This window comes from Vidua chalybeata, chromosome 6 (genome assembly GCF_026979565.1).
Source record: "Vidua chalybeata isolate OUT-0048 chromosome 6, bVidCha1 merged haplotype, whole genome shotgun sequence".
NCBI lineage: Eukaryota > Metazoa > Chordata > Aves > Passeriformes > Viduidae > Vidua > Vidua chalybeata.
The window spans coordinates 16,226,941-16,246,366 of record NC_071535.1 but is presented as its reverse complement, the minus strand read 5'-3'; the positions used below and the strand labels follow the sequence as shown (position 1 = coordinate 16,246,366).

At 38.4% G+C, this 19,426-nt stretch overlaps 1 protein-coding gene across 6 annotated transcripts in view; it reads right to left on the bottom strand.

Annotated features, from left to right (window-relative positions):
* Positions 1-693: 693 nt before the first annotated feature.
* TC2N (tandem C2 domains, nuclear) overlaps positions 694-19,426 on the bottom strand; it is a 40,727-nt gene continuing 21,994 nt past the window's right edge. For 4 of the 6 annotated variants that reach the window (XM_053946829.1, XM_053946828.1, XM_053946830.1 and 1 more), the window contains 5 exons: positions 18,977-19,093; positions 17,932-18,123; positions 15,979-16,093; positions 15,306-15,505; positions 11,791-13,015 (listed from right to left, as the gene is read on the bottom strand). In XM_053946829.1, the coding sequence (XP_053802804.1) occupies positions 12,905-13,015; positions 15,306-15,505; positions 15,979-16,093; positions 17,932-18,123; positions 18,977-19,093 (735 nt within the window). In that variant the 3' untranslated portion in view covers positions 11,791-12,904. Of the gene's footprint in view, positions 757-10,744; positions 11,535-11,790; positions 13,016-15,305; positions 15,506-15,978; positions 16,094-17,931; positions 18,124-18,976; positions 19,094-19,426 lie in introns of those variants that run through there. The other 2 variants (XR_008431673.1, XR_008431672.1) reach the window with 2 other exon arrangements.

Sequence of the window (19,426 nt, the reverse complement as noted above, 5' to 3'; positions counted from 1 at the left end):
GCCTGCACTGCTTCCTTGGAGTTGCAGTCTCCTTACGGAGAGCAACTCCTAACAGAGGACAATGAATCATTTGAGCTACAGCTCCCATAGGAAGATATGGGAGAATTTCCAAATTGATGCTTTTCAGTTTTTGGCTAAGAGTATTTAATTAGTTAATTTAAAAGAAAACAAGATTTTCCCCAGAAATCAGTCTTTTTGTTTAAAAATGTGCATTTAATAAAGATCTAATTTTCCGCAAAAGCTGTTTCAACCAATGCTGGGAATTAGTCACTGACAAAACTACTTGAAAATGGATTTCATAATGTAGAGTAAAATCCAGACAATTTTTTCCAGATGACTTTAGAGTAATGTTGTTATTACTCCTAAACTAAAAATGATAAACCAAGGAAACTTGTAATTAAGGTTAATGAAAAAGTAGCACATTAAAGATACAAAAAATACAGCATTTGAGCACAAAAATTACTTCAATCTCTGCTTTCTCATGCTTTAACTTGGTAGCTATGAAAAAAAGCTACCATGGTTTGATTTACTCTGGAGCGTTTTAAAGCAGCCAGTGCACTCTGAATAATTAAATAGTCTTCAGAAATAGTTGGTATTGCCAGAGTAGCGCAAGTGTCTAGCCAAGCTCAGCTCTATTGCTCATGTGTCAGCTGCCTACTACCTTTTGGGCTTCTCTGTTCTTCTGGTGGCCTTCATCTGCAGTCCTATCTTGTGGTCCTTCTGCCAGTTTCTTCTACAGTTCCTTCTGCAGTTCCTCTGTAGGTACATACAAACCAGAGGCATGAGCTCACACAGAGAAGCCCACATCATTTTTCTATTAATCCATAGTCATTTGGGCATGGCTTGTTCTTAAGTCTTCTGCTTCTTTCTTATTCCATTTTTGTGGAATATACCTGAGGCAATTAATAGTCTATCAAGAAAATAAATAAAATTAATGATGATTCTGTCATTTCTTATTAACAGACATATTCTCCTTAGGAAAAGAACAGCATTAGAAATTAGTTTTCAAAAGTAACTCCATTGGTTTCTAAGGGCCTAAGACCTTACCTTGAGACCTAAACTTTTTACAAAAAATTAGCAGGTAAATAATAATAATAATCTGAGCTAAATTTAAGCTAAATTAGCTTAATTAGAGCTAAATAATAACAATATTTTGTTTTGCCTGGTCTACAGAAAACATCTTATGAAGAGAATATGACAATAACTACTCAATTAAGTCACTTGACTCTGTTCCATTTTTCATGCAGAGCTTCGCAAACAAATCTTGGAACCATTTATGGCCATTGTTTTTTTATTTAAATTAATACTCATTCCAAGGAAGAAAGTATAAGTAATTAAAAAATAAGCTAGATCATCTGCATATTAATTTTCAACAATTAAACAATTATGGCCATTGGTTTTTTTATTTAAATTAATACTCATTCCAAGGAAGAAGGTCTAAGTAATTAGAAAATAAGCTAGATCATCTGCATATTAATTTTCATCTGTAAAAATATCTATTCATGATTTCGGTTGTGATGTTTTTATTGCTGTAACACAACCTATGCATTTTAAGAGCAGAGGTTGTATCACAGGTGTTATAAGAGCACCTAACAATGCTGCATAACAAATGGAAATAGGAAATTGATAACCACATTAAACAGGTCTGGAAATTAATTTGACGCTTGCTAAGGCCAAATATGGTTATCGTAGTTGGCCTTTGTCCAGAGCATACATTTATAGGAGTCAGGTATTTGGTATGAGCTAAAATTTATTCATGAACAAGAACAAAACTTTTACTTAAGCTAAAAACTAAAGACAGAAAGGATTTTATAGCAGAATTCTTGCTGAAATTGATTAAAAGAAATTCTATTCTACTCTGTATCTCTGAGGATATCTGGGGTTATGCATGAGGCAAGTACTCAAATGATGTCACAGCTAATGCTTAGCATCATTTTCTCATAGACCAAATCCTTTCACACCCTTTTTAAACAAAAAGTTGGCATTAGACCACACGATACTACAAAAGGAGTCAAGACTATATGCCATTCACACAGTGGCACATTGCCAACAGGAAGCTCTGTAGAAAAAAAAAGAAATTGTTTCAATGCATAAATGAAGTGTAATAAAATATCATAATCAGAAAATCAACATGAGACATGGTAGGCCCAGTCCTGTTATACCTGAGCTTGTTCGGGAATCAGCAAAGCTGCTTGTGCGTCAAACTCTTAGCAAATATGACTGGATACAGAAGGGCTTTGAAATTCAGGATGTGCTTATTCAATTTCATCTGGATTATGATACAGACTATACTATAAATGTGGATAGGTTGGGACTGAAATGCAAATAAATTAATTTTAAAAGTCTCTGCTGGTGCTGCTCGGGTTTCCAACTATGTGTTACAGATACGTAAGCAAAAGCTACCTTCTTAAACTTTTCCCTATGCACGTGTCCCATTAATACAGAATGTGGGAGTTTTAAAATTATCTTTTAGTTGTTACCAAGTCAAAACATATTCAAGTTCAAAGCAGCCAACAGTTCACCAAGTTAAGGCAAATTCAGCTTAGAACCAAGAACAGACTATATTTTTTTGCCGCCTTTGTTCTGTTCCAAATTATTAGCATAGCTGTTCTTTCTGACAAAATTCTTGCCATCCCCATACACAGAAACATCAGATTCTAGATTCTAAGTGAAAAAGAAACTGATGGTACCATGGGATGACACTTAAAAAGAAAAATAACCCCTCAAATTTAAAGCTTTTTTTAAATATATTTTTACTGATTTCAGTATGGTCCCATTTGTTTCAGGAGAGGTAACTGGAACAAATTCCACAATGGTCGTATACCACCACCCTGATTTTATTGCCAGCATCTTCATCTTGTTTCATTGAAAGTCAGTGTTAATACCTACAGTGATGAAAGTGGGCTTGGGCAGGGAAAATCACTAGAAGAGATTCCAAAATGAGATCAGGAAACAGCACTTACTACACTTTTTCAGTAGTACTTTATAAACTCATATTTCTGGCTGATGGCCCAACAAGGAGCCCCGTGTGTACTTGACACACCCCTTGCAATGAAAGGTGCCCAAGGAAGGCGTGATGAGGCCCCTGACTGAGGAAGTCAGTGAACCTTTGTTTTAGCTTTTTGCTCATACCTGATGTAATGGAAAGCTTTTACAGGGCAATGTTTGTGGGACAGAACAGACAGTAGGGAATTAGTGGATTAAACAAAAGTGGAGAAGCTGTGTTTGCTGAAAGTTGTGCTTTATGGTAATACTACCATTATATTTACCATGTGTACCATTACGGTATCAGAAATAAATATCTACCCAATGGGTGAATTGCATAAGGTTATTTCCTCATCAGTGGTGACATGAGTGCATCACACTCCCTTTACAGAAGTAACTTTTGGTCAGTCTTATTTCTGAATACTGAAAACTTCTTTGTAATCTGTGATGACATGAGTATTCAGTTCATTCCTAGTGACATAGAGAACAGTCAATCTTTGTCTTCCTTTTCCACAAACATATGCATATTAGAATATTAGAATTTTATCTCAATGCTTTCTCTTTTCCATCTTCAACCATCCAGTACCTTACTCCTTACTCAAAGGTCAGATTTTCTTGTCCTTGATATAATAATTTCCTTTAAACTCTCTCTGTGTTGTCCTGTATCTGTCTTGAAAGATGATGACTACAGCTCAACACTGTACTGCAGCTGGGGCTTTCCCAGTAGAAAGTGAAGCAATGCATAACTGTGTCATCTGTGCAAAACTCTTAACTATGGTCTCAGGATGGTACTTCCTTTTTTTTTTTTTTAAACAATATATTACCAGTTCAAGAACCTTCATTCTGAAGCACAATATACCAGTTTCACCCTCTGAAAATGTGTGCTGTGCCCATTTGTGCTTTCAGTATCAACCTCCAGAAATTACTGTGCTATAGTTTTGTCCTTACCATCTCCTTCCTATAAATTACAACAGCAAGCTAATTTATTACGGCTTTCAGGACATGTTTAAATATTTTAAGGTTATATGTAATTTGGGAGGCCTGCAATCAGCTTGGATAAACACAAATTAAGCAATTAACCTCAGCACACTGGAATATTATCCCTGACATCATTGCACACTCAAAATTAATGGACTACAAGAATCAGTGTGATCATATCCTATCCCAATGGCTGTGTGGTACCCAAACGTGCCTTTTTTTCTGTCTCATAGTGTATGAATCTGAATCCGTAGTGTCTCCATACAAATGTAATACTGTGCTCCCATTGCACTTCAGATTGTTTTGCACCTTCTGCCTACAATTACCAAAAAGGCCTCCTGTCAAAGTGCTAAACAGCCTTGTCCTGTGGAAATACTCAGCATAGGCTTGTGAGGACTATATGTGTGGGAGTAAATGTCTGCCTGGTTGATAGCTGTAGAGAAAGATGCCAACTTCCCTGGGGGAGATCACAGAAATTCTCTCTCCCTAAGCAAAATGTGCTCTTTGGCGGTGTGGCATTTGAAGAAAGTTGGATTTTTTTTTTTTTTTTTTTGTCTGGTTTTCTTCTATTCACAGTCACAAACTCACTCAACAGCAGGACCACTTCTTGTGAGGCTGCTGCCTAAACCATTTGCCCCCCAGTCTATGGGTGTGTGCATATATGTGGCGGGGGGGGGGGGGGGTGCGTGTGTGTGTGTGATGCCAAGTGACAGGTCTCAGAACTCCAGAATATCAGGATCTTTTTCTTTGTCATCTCTGGCTCTAACTGACACCAAGGCAGTTGGATGCCAGTTTCCAACATAAAATTCCCATTAGTTTCTTAGCTTTCACTCTGTGACCCTGTCTAACAGCAGTCAGTACCTTGTGTGCTTTCATGAGAACCATGTGCTTTACCTGTCACAACATGGTCCCCTGACCCTTCCACCATGAAGAATTCCTTTGGTGTAGCAGTGTCACTGCTTCATCTCTGCCCAGGTTAATGGCATGAGCAATCTCCTGAGTCGCTGTCCAGTCTACTGCAGGTTTTACATCTTTATCAAAATGCTGAATATTGTCATAGGTTGTGCCATTTGCTGCAGCATGGAGAAGCAGTGTGGGTTTTTCTCCTATAACCTCTTCATTAGTGTTACCTGCCTTTGTTCTGCCTTTGTTCTTTAACCTTCTTCTAGTATTTTGGTTCACCTATGTAACCATAGCAGTAGTAAACCTATAGGAGCTTCTGTGAGCTGGATGCCACTGCTTTGCACAGTCCAGTGGTATTATCACAGATTTATTTTATGGTTTCCAGTGTCACAGTCTCTTATCTCAGTTTCCAGGTGTGTTCTGGTCTCCTCTTGGGGCCTCAATGAACTTCTCCAAATTCAAAGATTATAACATACTTCACTCTGTCTTTCTAAAAATGTGAATTTAGTAATTTTTCTGTTTTCATGTAATGCAGTCCGTGTATTTCTGTAAGACAGTTTCTTACATGGTCTAAGTTAATCTCACTAACTAGAAAGTAGATCTCTGTTCAGAAGTGATAAAAGTCACACCACCACATTGTCAGGTGTTCTGTCAGGAGACCAGACTCAAATGCCAAGCTTTCCCCTTTCCTATTTCTCTAGGCGTGCTTTGAAATTACTGAGATCTTTATATGATGCAGATTCAGAACATTTCAGATTCTTGTTAATGAAATATTTTTTAATGTCCCCAATTCTCTAATTTTATCCTTAGAACGAAGATTTGCTGCACAACTCTACTTGGCTATGGCCAGTAAGATATCAGTTACCTGAAAGACTGAGCACCATGGAGCTCAGACCCTAGGGTGAGGATTGCTGGGTTAATGGTTTAGCAGATGCATTCTCATGCATGTGTGTTGGCTCCCTTGTAAAAGACTGAGTCACTGAGAAAAGACTGAGTCAATGAGGAATCTGTGCACAAGCACTTCACTGGAACATTTCTGGTCTTTCCTATTGTTTCGTAACAGCTGCAGACACCTTCTGAGAGGAGATATCCTTGGAGTGAAAGCATTGCACTATTTTGCAGACTGTTGAACAGCCTCAAACACTACTTCCAGGAATAATTAGCTAGAGTCTTATTTGCACTTGTTGGAATTATAAGTTAGTAGTTAGTTCTGCATCCCTCATGACCTTCCTGTAGATGATTTGCCATTCTTGCTTCCAACAACCTACATGATTTTTGTTTCACATACTGCATACTGATAAACAGGTAATGTAATGTAAAAAATAAACCAAAATTCAGATTTTAGATCCAATTCATTAAAATAAGTTATTAAATATTCTCTATATATAGACAGTTATTGAATGAGAGAAGTTCAGTCTCACTCAGAGGTAATATGGCCAATTTATTTGCATTGCTCAAAGTCAGAAAGGCAAGAGTTCAAATGAAAAAAAAGCAAACATCTGAAAAAATCATTGCTGATTTAACTCTCTGAGTTATTTAGTAACATAGACATGAATATATAGTACTATATTTTGATGAATCAGCAAATTATTTGATATTACTATATTCTAAATAATAAGCACTGCATGTTATGTAATTATTGATGTAGGTCTCTTCTGTAGGGCAAGAAAGAATTGTCTTTGTGGCATCACATGAAGAAACAGATTTGATGCCAGTGTCAATTAATTAGTTTGTTGTTTTTGTAGGGGTCTTTTTGTTTAGTATCTTAATATTTTCTGTTAAAGTGGCTTCCCACTTGCAGCTCAGAAAACTAGTGTAGAGAAATATTCAAGCAGCTTATATGAGTTCTTCACCTTCTTCTTCCCTGCCATATCACTAAATTCTGTTTAGTAAGATGGATACAAATGGACAAGGCTTGTTGATCATGAAGCTGTATTTCAGTCAGGAAGCACGAAAACTGAGAATGTAAATCACGGCTCTCTAGAGTAACTGCATCAGTCCAGACTATAGGTGAGGGTTCTTTTTTCCCATTTTCACGTGAGCTGCTGAAAATGTATTTCGAGCCCTGAACACTTATTTCTGAGATCTTGCTACACCCTGCTGAAGCTTTCCAAGAGATGAACAGAACAGTCACAATCTTCTTACATTTTCAGCAGAAGACTGTAGTTTCTTTGGCTTGCATGTCCAGACCTCAGATAAGATGAGCTGGCTCGGATCTACCAACGCACAGTCCAGTTTACATTGCACCACCTAAGGATCTATACCTGAATACTGGGTTCATGGCTTGTACTGCCAAAATTCCTGCTGAAGTGTTGATGCAGTTGCCATGCTCATATGCTTGTACTGGTGCTTTGAACTGTTCTTACAGAGGGACATGTTTCAAGAAAATGTCCATGCTTTAAGAAAATTATCTTTAGAGAGACTGCTTGAGCTGCCTTGAGAACATATTGTTGGAAGCATGATCAGCACTGATCTGAAAAGCTTCTCTGGCCTGCAGCAGAACAGAGGAAAACACAGCTAAGCCTCAGGGTCCTGAGGCAGCAGAGCTTGGTTTCACTCATTTCTCTTCCAAGGTTCAAAATAATTTTTGAGCCCATTATTTATTGCAGCCAAATTTGACTGATGGCAGGGATGTCACAGATAAGTCTGTCTTCAAAGGATTTAAGAAAACCCAAGAACATTCAGGTAGAAAAGGGAGAGCCAGTTCCCAGTTTCCCAGGTGAAAGAATAACTGCCATAGGCTCACCTTGTATTAGAAATGAGAGAATCCATCAGAGACAGAAACTCTGTAATTATGTGATGTGCAGCAAAAAGATGGCAGAAGTCTACCCCTTTCTGCACACCAAAGTCAATCCACCACGAGGGACAGATTCATAGGAAATCAGGCATAATTAGGTCTAGAGCTCAAAGGTCAATGAACACAGCAGAATGAAGCGTTATATAAATAGAGGATGAATCCAGTCTCATGCCAGGAAGTATTGGTAGAACCTAAGCAAATACCTAAATGCGTAAGCATCTATCTTTAGCTATGTCAAATAAAAGCTTTGTCAATAGTTACAGGCACGTTACATTGCTTTGAAAAGCAATGTTTTTCAAAACAAAAGCACTGCTTTTATTTTACCTCCTTCACTACCTCCCTTTCAACAATTCCCAACCCAACTTGCCCTTACTGCAGGAAAAGAGACAGCTAAGCATATATAGTTCCACCTCTGTGTTGAAAGGACTAATGATACCAATGCAGAGGAAAGCCAGCCCTTTTCTTCTGCTGTGTTTCACAAAGCAAGAATCCACTCCTCTCCCTAAGTGACAAAGCTTGGCTGTATTAAAACTAAGAAGTACATTCCTATGACTGTTTTTTTTCAAAGACGTCCAAGATCTTTTAGTCAGTTCTCTGCTTCACAGAAATATATGAACCATATCATTCATCCTATGGAAAATGTCTCTATTTAGCCCCTCCATAGCTCCAGAAAGTTTTGCAAGGATAAAGACAAGGATAAAAAAATACAATACGTATCTGACAAGGGATCCCTAATGTGGGTTTCCCAGATCATGCATGAAGGGGTTGCGGGCCTCCCTCCACCTGGAAGTGCAGCTTTTTATGACTCTTCCTTGAGCCTTCCTCTGTCTCAAAGCATTGCAGTGGCAGTCCAACAACACTACTGTCCTCAAAGGTTAGAAGCACAAACAGTTTGCTCCTTCTCATCACACAAAATGATTTCCTAAGGTAATTTTTGGAGGAGGAAAAAGGCAAATGAAGATACCCAGGTACGCATGAAAAATTACAACTAATTTGTCCTGTTGTTGTATTCAATGGAGGCAGACAACACAGAAATTTGGGGAGCACCAAAAGAACCGTAACACTGAAGTTGTGAACAAAGGTAGCTCAGACATTAAGAGTGTCAGACAGAAGCCAAGCCCTAGGATGAAAGTCTTCTGCTTATAGCTAATTCTTTAAACAGCAAATTACACATGTATAATGCTGGTCCCAGTACTACGTAAAGAAGGGGGAAACATTATTAGAAATGCAGAAAGTTAATTGCAAAAAGCAGACTTGTTTACAGAGTTGTTTATGCTGAGGGAGCAGAGCACCCTACAGTCAAATCAAAGGAAGGAAAAAAATTGCACACTCAAATATGGGGGAAGAATAAGCACAGAGGATTTATGTTAAAGGCTCTGAAATCTGTGGGAAGAATTGCATTCCATTAAGATATGCAGATCCACTTTCATGAAATTCATTTTCTACAGAAACATCAATGTAGAGAGATTTTCATCTATTTTAAAAAGAGATTAAAAAAAAAAGCTGTGTGTAACCATTTTTTAGATAAATCATACCGTCACTAAACCAGCTTTGAAGACTGGTTGCTTCTGCTGAGCACAGTGGGAGTTCTGCCATGGTCTGAGAGCCAATGGCCTGTTCCTCAGTGCAAGCTGGAGAAAAGAACGTACATGTGCTGGAGCAGTGTTTGTGAAACATGGTGCTGATTTTAGTGATGGCTTTTTCCATGCACCAAGCATGAGATCATGTACAGGGCTGTATTTACATGGTGATGTCATTTTGCAGCAGAAGCTGGAAAAACAAAGAGGATATATTCCACAACTATGCAACCATGTCATATATATGTTGGCAAGATGAAATTAAGATGTGGAACAACCCTGCCCCAAACTTCTAGACAAGCTTATGTTTTGGCTGCAAAATCAACTCATAACTCTAAAGGGAACTTTCATCAGGCAAACAATTTTGGAGTCAAACAGCATATGTACTTAATTGAATGCTTACAAAATCACCTTTTGTTTTATACAGACGTTCTGCCAACAAAAAGAAAAACCAGAGATGCCTAATGGAGATGCCTAACAACATGGCTCTATTTATGTTGTGATCACATAAGATCAGATGCTCAAATACAATTATTTTCCAAGTAATGCTGTATGATAATGTAGTTTACAAACTGTTACACCCACTCATCTTCTGTGGTAAAATCTCACATTTTTTTTCCTTAAAAAGAATGCCATGGTGTGTCACTGAGACATAAAAGCTTGAAAAATAAATTATTTAACCTTGTTTACATACAGAATCCTATTAGTTATAAATAAATAAAACGGGATTGATTAACCAGTACTTTTTGGAAAATCTGATCAAGTTTAGTCTGTGGTTGGTTTCTAATTATGCAGGCACATATCTCTGTATGAATAATACTTAATATAAGATTATAATTGTTCTTCCAGTTCATCCACATCCATTTGTGAGCTGACCAAAATAAAACTGGTGCATCTCTGAACCTCTGCTGCTTTAATAAGAATTGCTTTAGGTTAGGAAACTGGGTGAGTCACTGAATAGAAGCAAGAGCAAATCCAACTATAAACCACGTGTGCCTTTTATCTAAAAATAAAGTGAACTGACAAAATAGCTTTAACAGTATTTTCAATTACAGTAAACTTGGATGTAACAATCAAAATAGTGGCTGAGGATGCTTTAGAGGGACAACATACAGCTGTGACCAATAGAAGAGTGTCCCAGGACACCTCTTTTTTCCTTCTTATGTCAACTGTTAACTCATTGAATTCTTAGATGAAGGCACACAAATGCAGAACATTTTGGGAATGAGCACAGGATGAGACAGTGCCTCAGAGCAGTTCTTCAGAGTGCTGCAGGACCTGTGTGCATCTTGCACAGAGAAGCTGTATGATCTCCTCCGTGTGTCAGCTGTTAACTCCCCTACAGACAGCACTACACAGAACAGGGTTTGTTAGCTGGCATTTTCTCAGACAAAAAAGTAGGAATTGAACTTCACTTTGAGATGCTGCTAAACATTAGTATAAACAATTGGGGGAAAAGGAATATTTGCTGTTCATAGATTTTATTATAAACATATAGATTAAATATTAGCATATCAAAAAAGAGACTAGTTAGGCCTTTAGAAGGGTAAGTGTCTTTTCTAAAAGAGTCCCAGAAATCCTTTTTATGCAGCATCCACTGAGTTGGCAAGCTCTCTAGAATCACTGCTGTGGTAATTGAAGTCTACAAAACACTGGGATATTCCCTGTCCTCTCTTTTAAACAAAACAGCATTCTGCATCAGGAAACAGTTAGTTTGCACTTTTGTTTATTGCCACAATGAATAAAATGTTCAGCCACAATGAATAAAAAAGATCCATGTATTCAAATAAAGATACTCCAAAAATATCAGTTCAGCCCACTTCATTTTTTCATTTTTCCCAGCAGGCCAGGCTCTTCCCAACTGTTTTAACTGGTTGAAAATTATCAGTGTCAGTCAATCCCCTGGGCCTACTGGGAGCTTTGCAAAGAGTAAGAGCTAGAACCAATGTTTGTTCTCCAAGTAACATGCAAAACTTTTTTTCAGTTCTTTTATATTGACTGGCTGAAAAGCATAATATGTACAAGTCTGTAAAAATCCTTCTGTTTTCAAAATATTAAATTTCAACAACAACAAACTGGATGGCTGAAGTTTTGAAAGTTTCAATTATCAACTGATGAAAAAAAAGCATTCTAAGCTATTCCATTTTTTCCTGATACTCAAAGAAAAAAAACTTGAAGTAAAGGTGCTCTGAGCTGTATGCTTGAAGAGGATGTGCTTCCTGTAACAGCATTTTCTCTGCTCCCCATGTTCTTTTGCCTTCCAGCAGTGAGTACTGTCACTGCTGCTCTAGTTCCTGTCAGATGGTGGAATTAGATCCAAGTTATGAAGAAAGGTAGATTTATTCACCATGTATACCAAAATACATATCTGTACAGTCCAGACAGCCAATAGTACATATGTAAGCAGTGGAATTAATGAAATATGTATGTATTTTTTAATCAGGTAGTTGAAGTAGTGCTAAGAGGTCCGTGCTTTTAGATTTATACATTATCAATTATATACTTGGTATTCCCCCCCCTTAAAAATAACTGTGAACAAACACCTGAAAATATGGGAACTACCAGAATATATAATCTTAGGATTTTGTTGGAAAAATACAATTTGCAATTAAAAAATGTTAATTTCTTACTAGAAACAAGTAATAAAAATATACTCCAACACATAATTTTTTAGCATCCTAGACCTGTAACAAATACTTCTGCAGTAGCAGCCCATCCTTTAAAAAAGTCTGAATCCCTTCCAGTGCTGCATTTTAATTGATATCAAAAGGCACGCAAGTCAGTAAATCTTTGCTTACTCCTTTGTACATGTTAGCCTGTGTTTTAGCAATGTAAGCAAATGCTAGATCATGTTGACTAGATAGGAAGTGGTTTACATATAAGTATTCTATATAAGAAAACAATCTAAACAGACTGGATCTGATCCTAGGCAGGGTTATTGCCTCCTTGTACTATTCCATTGATTCCAGCCAGAACTTACCCAAACAGAGCAAGTCCGGAGGGCTCCTCTTGTAAAGATCACTAAGTCAGAGGAATTTTTATCTTTCCATCTCTCTGTTTTGAGAAAAAGATGGGGGCAAGCTCAAGCTACAGCCTTCTGAACAATCCTTCATCCAAAACGGAGATTAGAAAAGCCTATGGGTACTGCCTTATTGTGTACTTCCCTTTATACCTTCTCCCGCTGCCACAGTTTCCCCACTTGCTCAGGCACATGTTATTCTGATCAAATGGTGTCAACAACCCCAGATGCTCACAGGTACCCAGAATCAAGCCACTGACATGACCCATTCCCTGGACTTTGGAGTCTGCCAAAGATAACAATGCATGATGTCAGTGGCTAGTGAAACAGAGTTGATTAAAGCTGCTTCTCCCCAAAATTGAATTTTGTGCTTTTATGAAATCCAAAAGGGGCAAACATCTTTTTTTCAAGATGGATTTTGTGAAATCAAACAAGGACTTTTTCTAGTTCCCAAGTCTTCTTTTTAGTAGTATTTAGCCAGTATTTATCTTGGTGAAACTGAATTTTTCATTTCCACAGAGGCATGATGCAGTGGAGAACTTCTGAAGAACTTGCACAGACAATATCTTTATTTTTAATTTATACTATTTTAGATAGCATATGAATTTCTGTAAAAAAATCAGTTCTGAATTTCTTCTCCAGTCTTCAAGATGGGCCAATGCTGTACCATTTAACAACAACTTTTTCAGGATTTGCAATGGTATCTTTCCACTGCTCTACTGCTTCACTGTTGCTGCTATCGGAACTTAACCAGATCTGCATTAAGGAGAGAAAAAAAAAAAATCTGATATAGTAAAACATAGCATTTACTAGTTCCAAATAAATACCATGGAAGTGTAGAACAAGATACAATGTATAGACTGTGACCAAAGGATAACAGCAACAAATACAAGTATGCTAGTACTAACATTTTGGCTTTCAGCTGGAGTCTGTGTTTAAATTTAGCCTCTGAAATAGTTTAGAGAACCCAGTACATAATAATGTTTCAGTACTTAATAAGATGTTTTAAGTGAAGCATTCCTTGCTGTACTCAAATGCACATGCTGGGGTCAGGGGCTCCCCAGGCCAGTAGCGGCTCTGTGTGTTCGGACGCAGTTGGCTCCAAGCCATGCAGCATCCAGCACGAGCTGTCCAGCACTTTCATGAGCACTTAAAATTGCACACTCCCACAGCCAGGGCCAAACCTGCATTCCACAGAGGTTACTAACATGCCCATACCACACATAGTCACGTAGTAAGAGCCCGTTTCTTCTCAGTATTCAGTTAGTGGATAGTGGCCATTAAATGAGGAAATGAAGTACAAGTAGGAAATTTTCCCCCTTAACATTATCACCAGCCTCCACTGCCAAAAGAATTCTGCTTATGTAAGTAGGTAGCGTTATTTACAGGACTCTATTTCCTCAAGTCTTCCAAGAATGAGTCCTTTTAAGACTTCTCAGAAACCTTGACCATGAAGTACATTTAGCCTATACTGCTGGGGCATGAGTCCTCAAGAAGTGAGAATAATGTCTTCCAGAATACCATAGACAGCTGATGTTTCATCCACAGAGATTCAATGTACATCTTGCTCATGATTAAAGACATGCCTGTAAAAGCAGCCTAATCTAAGTATTGTCTGCTTAGAACAGCATCCAATTAAACACCATTCTCCAAAGAACAAAGTTAATAGATCCAGCTATATTCATTTTTTTTCCAGCTACCCAGCCAATTGCTCGAAGTACATTTTTCCCTGAGCCATATTTTATGTCTTCATGTGTTATGTGGCAATGTCTGCCTTCATGAGCTAAAACAATCTTTTCCAAAAAACCTGTGAGGAGCACAAGTTTTCCTCCCCCTAAAAATAAAATCCACAATTAAATGTAACTCATCAGATTGAGATTACCTCACATATTGCTAGATGACTGCAAAATCATACTCAGTTATTTCTGCCTTCCCCCCCCCCAAGGCAGTACAGCTAAGAACAACAATTTTTTTTCTTTTTCTATTTCAAATCTAATTCCACCAACAGGAAGATGGGACATGTGCAACATGAGGCTACAAAAAATGGAGGAACTTCACGTAATTCTTGCTAGCACATAATTTCTATATTTTATAGCACATGAGCACCTCCTGTAGCTGCATGTTTTCAGCAGGCACAAAAAACATCACCAGAATAGGACAGTATCATTTTTTGTACCTAAGGACAGCATAGTCCTCCATCTGACATGGGATGTTACAGATGGGGGTCTCAAAATCAAGTCTACATTATTAAGTTATGCATTTATTAAAATTCTGTTACTGCATCTAATTGGGTCAGGAAAAGCACAGAGCATTAAGAACAGCTATGGCTCACTATATCAAGAAGAAGAGAGACAGAAAGGACAGGATGATGGTAAATTAGAACAAGCAGGGGAAGAGGATGGAGAGAATAATGAGACCAGACTACTAAGTTTTATAAATCTGATAACACAAATGCTTTCAAAGTGATACTACTGAAATCATGTCTAAAAACAAGCTAAAAATCATAACTAAAAAACAAGCAAAAAATATTTTGTGTTTGGACACTTGTACTATTACTTGATCATACATAGACTATTGTACTGAATTCAGCATTGCTTTACCCAAGAAAGGAGTCTCACTGTAGCTGTTGTTACTTCCTTTTACACACCTCTGTTGTGAGAGTGTTGGTAGAGTAAGCCAACACCTTGTACAGGATCTTGTAGGTTATGGAGATCCTGTGAGTGTTATATTTTTCTTTAGAAAGCTAAAGGCAACCAGGAGATCCTATATCTCTTGGAAGAAATCTGTCACATAGTAATACTCCACACAAAACTGACTTTAAGATTTCTTTTTGAAAGAAAAATCAAGTGTCAACTCCCATTCTCATGCTAGTACACGTTTAAGAGCCCAGTACCATTTCTGCTTGGATTACATACAGAAGAGTATTTAGTAGAATTTACTATTTTGTTATATGTCACTTCATTTAAAGTATTTAAAAATTCATACCAAGAAACCTGTGGAACTGGATTTTAAGTAAAGGGTATCAGGCTGTTTAGCAGAAACCAACCTGTCCTAGGAAGTGTTTTCTTCTCACTGAGCTTTTGCTGTAGAGCTTGATGAGAAAACCAATTCCTTGTTCTGCTTGGCTAACTGGAAAAAACATCATTTCTCCCCACTTCACTTGGCCATTAGTGGACTTCAGAAGGCGAGTCTTCTTTTTATAGATGATCCCTTCTGTACTAAACATTCCAACTTTCACAAAGAAATCTAGCACAAAAGGGAAGGAAAAAGACATAGACACAAAGGGTTACTCACAACACAGCCAAAAAGGAACCAACAAGATCCATATGTATGCTTCAAATTGCATCAATTTCTCAAAAGTCTGGCCAAAAGAACGCTACAATAGCTTTCCTGACCAGTTGCATAAACAGAATATGTTTGGCAATATTGGACTGATTAACACAGTATCCAAACAGCAAGTGCAAGCTAATGCTCTTGTATGTCAGGATTAATGCTGGGATAAAAATCTTCCAAAATACATAAACACACATCTTCAAACCAAACAAAATGCAATCAAGTAAGACATCTGGGGAAACAGGCCTTGGCAAAGGAAATCTACCACACAATGTGTTAGCCTGAGGTTCATAAAGAATGTTATTAATTGCCAACCCATTTGAGCAGCAATTTACCTGTTACAAGTGCTTTCAGAGAGGAGGCATGAAACAGCTGATGTAACTTACTTGAAGACAGTGGCGTGGATGAAACAGGAAGGTTTTGTGCTTCAAGAATCTGTAACTGTATCCTCCTGTTTATTGCTTGAAAACAAGTTCCTATTTGAAGTTCTGCACGGCACACCTACAAGCAGAAGAATGTTGCCATAACATCTGGATTAAGTTGCTTATAAACTCAGGAAACACAGGAATTTTGTCATATGTTGGGTTCCCACATTTCTATCTGGGATTTCCTGGACAGAAATATAAGCATGTGTTGTATACAGAACCTGCAGATGCACAGTAAGTGCATCTTGCACTTGTCATAGCTGCAGTACACGTGCTCCACTGATGAGCTGCTTATGTGGTACACATATGGCCCTGGTGGGCTGCAGCCAGGGATACTGGCCAAGTCATCTAGTCCTCAGTTTTTACCTGGTACAGATTCTGCAGTGGTAAGAGCAGACATATGCAGGGGAAACCAGACGTGCCATTGCAACTTTACTAAATCTGGGTGTGGAAGTGAGAGAGCACATAAGCTCCACTGACACAAAAACCTTCAGAGTTCCCCTCCCACACTTTTGAATTTTGCAATATGGAGATATAAGCAATGGTTTCCATTGATACAAGGCCCTGTCACTTACTGTCATGCTTAGGGTGACTGAGTACTGTGTAGTTTCCTGTGTTCTGAAAGTACTCGTGTTTTACATGCCCACAGACATACACCACTGCCACACACAGAGTGCATGTATCAAGATCTCCAGTCTGATTCTTGGGGTTTTTTTTAGTATTTGTGCCAGTGGCAAAGCTGCACTGAGTCATCCCCTTTGCTCTCCTGTCACACTCTAATGTCCTCAGAACACCGTAAGAGCAGCAGGAAAAGGCCAATGGAGACCCATCTTTCCTGACAGCCTTCATTTAAATGGACTCTGTTAGTCTTTGTTGCCTTCAAGTTTTAATGCGCTTCAATGAACCAAAATGCACTAAGCAAGAGAGCAACAGGTTAGATAAAGAAAAGTCAGGCCCCAGTTCATCAAACAGACCCAAATTCTATTTGTAGCTCAGCCACAAAATTTCTGTGTAACCCTGAGAGGAAGCCTCTTTGTCATCTCTGAACTTTGGCTTTCTATTGGCAGAGAGGTTAGGGTTTGCTGCCTCACAGGTACTACAGGGATGAATCCCAGTGTGTCTGGAGGGCTCTTGGATACCAGCTTCCTCTGTCACTTCATCTTACTGCTTTTGAAGCAATATGGTTATTCACATTAGAACTAAAAAATGTCAAGTGTAACTTACATTAGAAATCAAGAGTATCATTCATGTTACTCAGACACACTTAAATAAAATTTGCTTTTGAATTGCTAATTCAAGTTTAATTTGTTAAAAATACAAATGTCTAGACACAACTATAAAAAAAACAAACAAAGTGAGGGTAGGGGGAAAGGAAATCCCACTGTGAATCCCACCTGCTTCTTATTACACTAATGGAAATGAACTGTCTGAATTATTACTTCACAGCATGCAATCTGAACATTAAATATATGGCTGTCTCTGCAGTTTCAGGCCACTGAAGATCTTAGCACTTTTCTTCCATAACAAAAGCGGATTCCATTTGCTCTGAGCTCTTGCTGTGAGTCCTAAGGATCTTCTGATGCTTTTTTGGTCAGAAAAGACAATTACCCGGTGTTCTTTGCTGAACATTTCCCCAGAATGTCCCTCCCTCAAGCTGTGAGCCATGGTGTGGAAGAGCTTGCTCTAGCTCTTTTCCTAGAAACATCTGCAGTTTATGACCAGAACAGCTATGTGCAGAGTTCAAAAGTCTGCATTTTTTCCCCATCAAAATGCCTTTCTCCAAGGAAGTAGGGTAAAGGGAAAAAAAAAAAAAAAAAGAACCCCTCTAGTTTAACTACTGAATTATTTTACTTTAATTTCCAGCAACCCCTTCTAGGAGAGATAAGAACATACTTTCACAGTATTGGCACTTACAGGTGCTTTGGAAGGAGGAGATATATCCAGCCAATGATTGGATTCCTGTGAGCTCAGCTCCCGCAGTGCCAAGGAACATTCTCCAATAGTTTTTTTCCTGGGAGTCTGTGTCTGGATTTTAAATACCAATCTGACAGCCTGCAGGCTTTGCAGTTTAATGGCAAAAACAAAAGTTTCCATAAATTCAATGTCCTAGAAAGAAAAACAGATGAGTAACATTATCATTTTAAGAGAATGCCACTGAGCCCAAAACCTAGAAACCAAGGCATCCTGGCTCTATAGCCACTGCTCCCGAATACCACTTTAGGTTGCCATGGAAAAATATGCTTTTATAGTTCCAAGTCCACACACACTCACCCCTGTGTTGTCACACCCTGGCAGGGCTCAAATTCTGGATTATTTTTCACTACCATAACAAGTTGTGGCCATCTCTTCTGGAGCTTTACAGCAGCACACACACATTGTGAAACAGATTCTCTAACCTTTTGCTACAGTCTTTCCAGCTAATTTTTTTTTTTTCACCTTTGGCTCACATTATGGGAGATTTATGTTGCTTTACTTTCCACCCCTTTAATATTCCTTTACTGCCACTATCAGGAATCTTGTCCCATGTGACCAATTTTTACTATTTTCTGTAGAGACAAAGTGTGAAAATTGTTTCCTGCCAAATGAGAGGCAGTACCTCATCTACCTTCCCTGGGATGAGTGTGCACCTACAGGTATGCCCAGTCTTCCTCTGGTGCCCCACCATGGAGGTGCCACGGCCTGCATGGCATGGTTCAGTCCCCATGAGCATATCTGTCCTGCCAGCTTGTGAGAGAAGGAGGGCAAGAGTACTATGCAAGGCAGGATATAGGGGGAGGAAGTGGAATAAGGCTTTTAATAGGATTTTGAGAAGTTGGGAGAAGTAAAACACCTGGGCAGTTACCACAGCAAATATGGCATAGGAGTGGATGTTTGGTCCATTTAAAAAAATCCATTTATCTGTCACATTTATTTTTTGTGGGGAGAAATATTTCTCAGTATTTTGCATGCCTCTACTTACATTGCAGCCCTCCTTGGCAGAAGATTTGAAATGCACTGGCTTGGGCAGTGTGAGAATTCCCTTGACACAGATACGAGGATTTTCCCCGCAGCTAGAAGGCCAGCTCAGGTCTTTGCACTGCAACATTGAAAAAAGTCAGTTTAGACAATGCAAGACTTACCATCTGATGTACTTACAAGGTTTCTGTCTACTCAAATTTCCCTTGCCTGAAAATTATTCACAGTTCTGGAACTATATACAACCACCATAACAGTGTCACATTTACTGACAAAAAAGCCTCAAGAAGCTACCTGTCCTCAAAGTTCTGTTAGGCTTCTGCCCTGAAGGAACTGTTATATTTAAAGTCATAGAATCACAGAAGTCACTTAAAAGGTGCTTCCACAGCTGCTCCCATTTAGTGCCTTCAAATTTTCACAGGAAAATGTCCATAGCAGGAGCAGCCTATCACCA